The sequence below is a fragment of the Setaria italica genome, chromosome IX (assembly GCF_000263155.2).
Source record: "Setaria italica strain Yugu1 chromosome IX, Setaria_italica_v2.0, whole genome shotgun sequence".
Classification (NCBI taxonomy): Eukaryota; Viridiplantae; Streptophyta; class Magnoliopsida; order Poales; family Poaceae; genus Setaria; species Setaria italica.
This window is the reverse complement of record NC_028458.1, coordinates 49,560,933-49,569,700: the sequence shown is the minus strand read 5'-3', so window position 1 is coordinate 49,569,700 and position 8,768 is coordinate 49,560,933. Positions and strand designations below refer to the sequence as shown.

Sequence of the window (8,768 nt, the reverse complement as noted above, 5' to 3'; positions counted from 1 at the left end):
AAACTACTCGGATGATGACTTGCGTGAAGATTCAAGATCCTTGAATTGATTATTCAATCATTTCAAGGCTTGAATAATCAATTCAAGGCTCGAGGGCTGATAAGCTACACCCAATAATTGATTTTTTTCAAGTTGAAAGAAGAAAATTCAAAATTTTGTTGACCCTCAGCCTAATTCTACGATTCAATCTAAGACTCAGGGGCTACTCCATATAGAGTGCGACTTTCGCCGCCCTCCATATATGAAGATTACATAATCAAGACGATCAAAGGTTTTGAGCACACCATAGTCTTATGGCAGCTTTGAGAAACTTTGAAGATTCAGCCAGATAAAGTATTCGAAGACTACCAAAATTACTCTGCGAGGATCTTAAAAGTACTTGAAGACTGCTGCATTCGATTACGTAGCGCTCGGAGGCTTGTCGAGGATAGATCTCCAGTACCCACAAGGAAGGAAGAAGGCGGATTCCTACTAAAATTCCTCTGTAATCCTACTAGGACTCATACCATGTAATCCTACTAGGACTTCCACCTTGTAACCGACTAGTAATCCTGCCTCCTGGAGTATATAAAGGAGGGCAGGGTCCCTAAATCGGCAGCTTAGATAATAGAGGACCAAATCCTTATACCTCAACACCGAAGCGCAGGGAGCAATATACAACACCCCAAACAGGACGTAGTGTATTACGCTACGCTGGCGGTCCAAACCTGTCTAAATCTGTATCTTGTGTCCTCGCTTTTACCTTCAAGTTCTAGGTTCAGCGATTCCCCACCAACCAATCTACTACCTCGGGTACCCCCTCAATAGGTTGCTGGTATAAAACACCGACACCAGGAGAGCCTGCAGGAACTTGCAGACGATCTCCTCTTCGGTGCACCTATTGTTGAGGACCGCTAGCTAGTGAGCAATGTTGTTGATGCAGACGCCGAATTCGTCCACCGTCTCACCGTCGCGGAACTTGAGCGTGTCAAACTCCCGTCGGAGCGTGTTCGCCTTCGCCTTGCGCACCCGCACCACGCCAACGAACATCATCTTGATCGCGTCCCACGCGATCTTGGCGGCCGCCTTGCTCGCGATGGAGCCATCATCTCCGCCGGCATGCCTTGGCGATCACCTCCAGTGCCATGCGATCCTTGACGTAGTCGTTCGTGCCGAGGCTCACCACGATCCAGAGACTGCGCGCCTGCAACATCACGCACATAAGCGCCACCCAGTCGTAGTAGTTTGTCTTGGTGAGCGCCGGGAACGAGCCGCCGTTGCTTATCTCCTTCGTGACGCGATGGATAACGAGCTCGCGGTCCGTGCTGCTGCTACTGCCATTGTTATCGTTGCTGCCGCTCCCTGATGGGGAGCGGCGATGCTAAGCGATGGCACGGCATGAGTGCCCACTCAATTGCACGGTGGCGATCCCAGACCCTAAAGGCTCAGATGCTAATTGTTAGAGCTCGCCGTGGCAGCTTTTCTGTGCTGCAATGCGGCAGCTTTTCTGACCGTTGTATTGCAAATAAATAGCCTAACAAACAAACTAAGTCGTGGCCATTAACATCCACGACGTCGCGCACTCCACGCGCCATCCCCCCGGCCAAGCAAGTGTAGTGCGTCCTGAAAAACTTCCTAAAAACTCGGGCTACCTCCGCACGAATGCAGCATGCGTTAGGTGCCAACGGACGCGCCCAGATGACAACAATCGGACTCAGCTTATTCTATCAAACTCTAACTAACCAGGAACGTGTAAACGTGCATAGGATTATCTAACGGTTTGCGCCGTTGGTCGTAGTAGACTTTGGGCAACTGAAATCGTAATGCTGTAAGCCTGTAACGATGAAATCATTTCCTTATAACGGGTGGAAAACAAGAAGTGATGCAGGAAGTTCTCAAAATTTCCAGGTTGCCGATCCTTAGCAGAACTGAACAAATTAATCCTCAAAACATTTTTCAAGATTGTCTTAACAATCGCTCAATTGAGCAATTTTTTCTCCTTGGAATTCATTGGCTTTCCTTATCATCTTGAATCTTCTCGGTCTTTAATTCAATGCTAATCAATATGACGTGATGGCGTTGGCTAAGGACCGGTGCAGTGTGGATTGGCCACGATGGCGGGGCAAAACTGATGTTCCAGATGAATTTTGATGGGCCAAGTCTCGCAGTAGCTTAAACTTCTACCCTTTTATTTTAGAGAAAAAAAAGGGTAGTACTGCTTTTTTATTTGTAGCAAAGAACTGGCATCCAAACTAGTTGTTTACTTGTATCCTGTGTACCAGCATATTTTCGTTCTAAATTGAAGATATTCGACACATTTAAGGGAATGAGATGTTTGACGCAACTATAATGATACAGAATCTGCTTAATTAGAGAAGGTGCTCAAAAAGCCAATTTTGTATATTTAGTTTATTTTGACTTACAGATTATTAAAGCTTCTCCTTTTTATGTACAGAAACAGAGAAACAACTTGTGTCAAACACGGGCCAAGTATGTTAATGATCCATTTTCAGAGATTGTTCTTTCCACTCACTTGTGATTTCCTTTGCTGATCAATACTTTCCATCGTTACTAGACTACAAGAATACCACAGGGAGAATATTAATATGAGAGGAGCACTGATATATTGAAATCAGCAACATTTAACAGCACACTGCACATCGTTACATCTCCTTCATGTCGAGTAGCACACTGATGATGATGCACTACAAAGCTTAATCCCTGACAACTATAGTTTATTCTCAAAAGCACGACCAGCATAGAAGGACATGTCTTATTGTAAACAATGCATATAACATTCAAGCATACAAATGAGTCTGGATCTACTATTCAAGTCTATGATGGTAATGCCATAGCGAGAGTTTCATCCTTGGTCACAGGCTCTAGGCAATCTGGAAGTTAAAATGACGGTCAAACGGTTAGAAATTGGCGGATCAAATAGACCAGCGCAGAATATTAGGAGATATCATACCCCAAGTCTCTTCTTCGTGTGCTCAAGCAAAAGCTGTGGGTCCTGTTTAGTCTGTGTGTATGCATCGATCTTGTTCACTTCCTGAAACATAGAAGTTCAGAGTTAAAATTTCTCCTCGGGAAATCATTATCAATAAAACCGCTATGTATTGAGACATACAGCCTTGTCGGAAGTAAAAATGACCATTCCAAAGAGTGCAAAGTGAATGTACTACTAATTGCCTAATTTAGCGTCCATCAGTCTGAATTACCTCAATGAACTTCTGAAGATTGGGTCTGCCCTTCGTGATATCATAGTTCTTGATGTTGGAATAGAATATCTGAAACCTCTCAATAAATGGTACATATGCTATGTCCACCTGCAAGGAAATTAAGCATCACGACAAAACCGTACGTTAACCGCAGTCCACAACTCTCTCTCTCTCTCTCTCAAAGAGATTTTTGACTTTCGACCACACTGCAGGGGGGAATTATTCCTTGAGTTCAGTCACATACCAGACTGAACTGACCGAGGAAGAACGGGCAGTCGTTGAATTTCCCCAGGGCCTCTTCTATTTTATCCAGAGCAGCAACTGATATCAAGAATTCACATGTGAAAGTTAGCATATTATACAACATAAAAGCATTTTCAAACAAGTCAAACACACGAACTATTATGTTACCAGATTCCTCGGACACATCTTCCTTGGAGAGTATAGATGAGTATAGTGCTTTGTTAAATGCATCGGTATAAGCGAGCAGCTCCTCAGCGAATTGCTGCTTTGCAGGATCCTGCGAAGAGATTTGAGACATTAACAAGACTGAAAAACAACTCACATCGAATGTTTGGATACTAATTAGAAATATTAAACATAGACTAATTATAAAACCAATTACCCAGATGGAGACTAATTTGCGAGACGAAACTATTAAGTCTAATTAGTCCATGATTTGATAATATGGTGCGACAATAAACATGTGTTAATGATGGATTAATTAGTCTTAATAGATTCGTCTCGTGAATTAGCCTTCATCTATGTAATTAGTTTTATAATTAGGTCATGTTTAGTCCTCCTAATTAACGTCCGAATATTCGATGTGATATAAATTTTAGTCCCGACTAAAGAACCAAACACCCCTCTAACGTCTTACATCAGGAAGCAATGATGGGCCTTCGAAATTGCTGTCAATGTACTTAACCAAATCCAAGCTCTCTCCTTTCACCTGGTTGTTGTGCTCCAGGGAAGGCACCTACCAAAAAAATGAAGGTAAATCATTTATGCAAATAAAGAGGAAGATGGCCAGATGGGGGAAGGTTTGTACATGAAAGATATAGGGGAACAGATTAACCAAACACACCTTGTTCTCTGGATAAACCTTCTCCTTATACCATGATGGCCTATCAGCAAGATCGATCGCGACTATCTTGATCTTGTCCTGCAAACCCTGGACGGAAGAAGGGAACAGAGAAAAGATTCGTTTTCCTTTTTATCAGCACGACACCCCACTAAAAGAAGAACTGCTTCATCAACAAATCAAAGAACAGTGGAGGTGGTGGTACCTTGTAGTTCCTGGCAATCCAAGCGCGTTGCGCGTATGGGCAGTGGTACGCAACATACAACCTTCACGGGACAGGAAAAAAGGATTAATTTTTTCCTCCTGATCTGTTTCTGCGCAACTGTGGAAACTTGCAGTAGCTGGGTCGAACAAGCCTACCTGGTTGTGCCGTCGAAGAGGGGAGGAGGCTCGGAGGCGGAGGTGAGGGGAGACGGGAGCACTTCCTTGACGGAGCTGCGCAGAGAAAGAAATTTCCCATTTCCCATTAAGAAATTCAGTTCCGAATCTAGACGGCCGGGCTATGATTGAGACAGAATTCCACTCCGCCGCTTGGCGCACTTACTTACCTCGGCGGTGCGGTGGCTGCCATGGCGACGATTCGGGTGGGCTTCTGCACGGCGATGCGGTGAGCGGCGCGGCGCGAGCGGCGAATCTTTATACTCGCCGATGATGGAGCGTAAGAGGTGACGGGGGAAGAGGTGGAGGCCGGCGTCAGCGGTGACGGGCAGCATCGAGGGAAAGCGAGCGAATTCATGGGCGGCGAGGTGTGGATGTGCGAGGCACTGATTGGTGGAGTGGGCACGTCAGTTCAGGCGGGGTCACTGTCCGTCTGGCCGGCTTTCAGCCGAGTACCGCCGTGCCGGGTTCACTTGGACGCGAACGTGGTGCGGGTGCACGGCCCTGTGTGGCTGGCCGTCCTTCCGGTCCTGCTGAGCCTTCCTGGATTTTCTGAAAGGATTCCGGGCTTCCGGCGGGTGGTTGGTGGATGGAACAAACGGATTTAACGAAAAAAAATTGATCAAGAAAAGAAAAGAAAATCACATAATTTAATTGGCATTTAAAATAGAATGAAATAACTTCTGGAGGAATTTGTAGAAATAAGAGGAGGGACCATGAGTCCATGACTCCCTTTTGGTCTAGCTGTGGGTGGATTACATGGGTTTATTACCGGTGGCCTTTGTATATTCGAACTAAAGTAGAATTACAGAGGCTTGTGATAGACTCAATATTCATACACTTGAAACATCAGGACTCCTTACGTAAGGACTTTATTATTCCTTTTTTAAGATGGCTTGATTCCATCCTAGTCACTAAAATTCTAGAAGAAACACGCATACAAATATTTTTTTTTGATGAAACAGGAGGGCCTCTACTAGTTATATATTAAAAAACAGACATAAGTTTTTACAATAGAGATGAAAATAAAAAAGAAAGAGAAAAAAAAAGAAAAATTACAAAAGAGACTGAAGCCATGAGTCGATCGCTGGATGATATTTTGCCTTTTCCTTGCATATAACTTTGGAGAATTCCTCTTTGAAAATTTCTTTACACCTTTGTATTGTTGCTGATTGACCCTCAAAGATTAAGTCATTTCTTGTTGTCCATATACTCCAGGACATGATGACTATCATCTCCATGAAGGGTTGTGCTAGCTAGAGTTTTAGCTGGAGTTTAAATGATTCCAGATTTTGATATCATGTCATCAACCTGCAGGCCAATCAAATTCCAACACTGTTTGGAGAAGGACAGTATAGAAATAGATGCAAGACAGATTCCTCTATATTATTGTGGTATAGAACACATGTGTAGCAGGGCAGTTGCATTGATTTTCTCTTAAGTGACTCGTATTTAGCCTATCCTTCAGTAAAAGCTAAAAAAAAGACTTTATGTTTTAACTAGTCCATAGCCATTTATATGCTTGGTGGATTGACGTATTACCTTTCATTGCCTTACTCGAAATATATAACTATTTGATGGAACAAATGGGAATACATGTGTTTCATTAAAAAAATGGGAATACATGAGAGTAGAGTACTGGACTATTCGAAGCACACTGTTCACCATCAGAAAACAAGGGAAATTGCAACACAATTGTCATGACCCGGAAATACAACAGCGCAGACTACTGTATTAGCACAAAACACTTCATGTCATCTTTTATTTGAACAAAGCAGTAACGCACGTACGGACTGACGTGTCTCCCGTCAAACAGACTGTCGTGCTGTCACATCTTCAGGCGATCTGAAAAAAGATGTGAAAAAAAGTCGCGTTTGGTAAATGAATTGCAAGTGAAATAAAGTTTCGAAAAGAAATCAGCATACTTTCACTCTGGGAAACATCTGGTTACTTGACCTTAAGATGATTCTTAGCAAGATCAAGCAAAAACAGAGGGTCGTTTTTGGTCTGTGTGTAGGCGTCGATCTTGTTCATCTCCTCAATGAATTTCTCAAGGTTGGGCCTGCCTTTGGTGATTTCATAGCTCCTAAGATGGGAATAGTATATCTGAACCCTTTCCAAAATCGTCACGTATGCAATATCCACCTGAAAGGGATTCATGTATTAGAAAAGAGTTTTAAAAAATCGATAATGCCACCAAGTAGGAAAATCAAACAGCATTTCAGGTCGGAATGCAGTGTGATACCAAGCTAATTTGACCGAGGAAGAATGGACCGTCGTTGAACTTGGATAGCGCAACTTCTAGTTTATCCAGAGCAGCAACTGATGAAGAAACAGACAGTTTGAGCGAGCCAGCATGTTACTGAATCCAAAACTGCAATTCTTTCAGTCTAAGCACTGATCTTACCAACTTCATCTGACACCTCTGCGTGGGAGATCAAAGGCGAGTAGAGCGCTTTGGTGAACGCATTGGCATACGCAATCAGCTCATCAGCAACCTGCCTCTTTGCAGCATCCTGCAGAAAACCGTCATCAAATACATCCTAGCATTAACAAATTTTCACAACCTCTGCTCTGACTTCTGAGTCAATCAGAAATCACTGCGTTTCTGCAAGTGTTTGTCTGCACTGAAGGTGATCGAGTATACGATCATCCTTACCCCTGGAAGCAGTGCCGGGCCGTCGAAGTTGCTGTCGATGTACTTGATCAGGTCCAAGCTCTCGCCCACGATCTCGTTGTTGTGCTCCAGGGAAGGCACCTGCCGAGCAAGAAATGTTCTCAAGTGTTCACGGAGGATGGCTGACGATGGACAGCATTGGACTACTGGAGATTCACCGTACCGTGCCCTGTGGGTAAACCTTCTCCTTGTACCAAGCTGGTTTGTCCTGAAGATCAATGGCCACCAGCTTGATCTTGTCCTGCAAGCCCTGGGGAGAAAGCAAACGAAACAAGATCAACTGTTGAGATAATTTTTCACTAGTACACAAGAGCAGTAAAAAGTACAGCAAATTTTAAGAACTCTGTAGAACTGAAACTAGTCGAACCTTGAAGTTCCTGGTAACCCAGGCGCGCTGCGCGAACGGGCAGAAGTAGCAGATGTACAGACTTCACTCCAGCAAGAAAGAAAGAAACATTTTAGTCAATCAACATTTACCTTCTGATGACAAATATACACGCAGGAGTAAAAAAAAATGCTACGGGATATTGTAACTAACTGCTACTAGTGATTAGGCGGCTTGGCCATTCACCTGGTTGTGCCATCGAAGACGGGAGGTGGCTGGGAGGTGGAGCCGAGGGCCGGCGGGAGCGTCTCCTTCGCAGAGCTGCATGCACAGGCGTTTCATTCCATTAGCATGGCAATCGCAGCGGCATCGTATACGACGATGACCAATCATCCCCACCTGGCTAGCCCTGCAGCTGCGGCCATGGCGACGAGCTGGGAGTGTGAAGGAAGGAGGCTGGAGAGTCGGCGGCGACAGTGTCAGTGGTTCTGGTGAGCGGTGGGCCGAGTAATCTGGTGGTGAGATGATCGTTGATCGGGCTTGGAATTTATACGGGTGGATTGGTCGTGGATGGCGTACAGGCAGCATGGCTGTTAAATTCGCATTAGGACACGTCTCTGTCGCTGGTGGCTAAATTGTGGGAGTGGAGGCACTTGGCTTCCTCTAAATTTTTTGTTTTTCTTTTTCTGATCAAGCTAGTGAGGTTAGACTTTTGTTGCTTGGTCCCTTTTGTAAACTGGAACTGACTGGCACATCCCTTTAGCGACAGGATGGTGGCGTAATCGATTGGGTCATCCCGTGCCTCTTTGTGATGCCTGGTTGATTTGTATCGCGCTGGTTCAGGTGCTTGTACGTCGTGATCTATGACATAACTGATGAAGTCATGTTCAGTAGTAGGAAGTTTTGTTGCGGAATAAGCTTGATTTGTTGCATAATGCGTACAGTTTTCTCTCTTCTTCTCGACTTTCCCAGTTAACTAATAATACAAATATCACGATCTTTATGTAACAGCCTTAAACATGCTTAGGCTAATCATGTCATCATGAGCATCATTAAGCATTAAATTAAAGCCTAGTTATTAAATAAAACTTGCTAATTTTGAGA

General features: G+C 44.1%; 2 protein-coding genes across 3 annotated transcripts; both read right to left on the bottom strand.

The window, feature by feature from the left end:
- Positions 1-2,576: 2,576 nt before the first annotated feature.
- LOC101783765 (protein IN2-1 homolog B) lies at positions 2,577-5,080 on the bottom strand. 2 transcript variants are annotated; one of them, XM_004984735.4, is made up of 10 exons: positions 4,833-5,070; positions 4,645-4,719; positions 4,490-4,550; positions 4,288-4,374; positions 4,081-4,179; positions 3,612-3,720; positions 3,445-3,521; positions 3,201-3,308; positions 2,951-3,031; positions 2,577-2,870 (listed from the first exon to the last, which is right to left on the bottom strand). In XM_004984735.4, the coding sequence occupies exons 1-10, from the start codon at positions 5,018-5,020 to the stop codon at positions 2,862-2,864; spliced, it is 894 nt and encodes a 297-aa protein (XP_004984792.1). In that variant the 5' UTR covers positions 5,021-5,070; the 3' UTR covers positions 2,577-2,861. The 2 variants fall into 2 exon arrangements, with proteins under 2 accessions (XP_004984792.1, XP_004984791.1); XM_004984734.3 differs by lacking the exon at positions 2,577-2,870 and having other exon boundaries at positions 2,945-3,031; positions 3,445-3,720; positions 4,833-5,080.
- Positions 5,081-6,253: 1,173 nt separating this feature from the next.
- LOC101784448 (protein IN2-1) lies at positions 6,254-8,172 on the bottom strand. Its single transcript, XM_004984736.2, has 9 exons — positions 8,064-8,172; positions 7,911-7,985; positions 7,707-7,767; positions 7,503-7,589; positions 7,322-7,420; positions 7,070-7,178; positions 6,908-6,984; positions 6,619-6,807; positions 6,254-6,507 (listed from the first exon to the last, which is right to left on the bottom strand). The coding sequence occupies exons 1-9, from the start codon at positions 8,087-8,089 to the stop codon at positions 6,499-6,501; spliced, it is 732 nt and encodes a 243-aa protein (XP_004984793.1). The 5' UTR covers positions 8,090-8,172; the 3' UTR covers positions 6,254-6,498.
- Between the last annotated feature and the right edge of the window lie 596 nt (positions 8,173-8,768).

Excerpts from the sequence above, each read along its gene's own strand:
- LOC101783765 (XM_004984734.3), bottom strand. The coding sequence starts at position 5,020 with ATGAATTCGCTCGCTTTCCCTCGATGCTGCCCGTCACCGCTGACGCCG. Across the intron at positions 4,720-4,832 it reads GCAGCCACCGCACCGCCGAG|CTCCGTCAAGGAAGTGCTCC; the intron begins GTAAGTAAGTGC and ends TTCTCTGCGCAG. Across the intron at positions 3,032-3,200 it reads ATCTTCAGAAGTTCATTGAG|GAAGTGAACAAGATCGATGC; the intron begins GTAATTCAGACT and ends TCTATGTTTCAG.
- LOC101784448 (XM_004984736.2), bottom strand. The coding sequence starts at position 8,089 with ATGGCCGCAGCTGCAGGGCTAGCCAG. Across the intron at positions 7,590-7,706 it reads GGGTTACCAGGAACTTCAAG|GGCTTGCAGGACAAGATCAA; the intron begins GTTCGACTAGTT and ends CTTTCTCCCCAG. Across the intron at positions 7,179-7,321 it reads GCCCGGCACTGCTTCCAGGG|GATGCTGCAAAGAGGCAGGT; the intron begins GTAAGGATGATC and ends GGTTTTCTGCAG.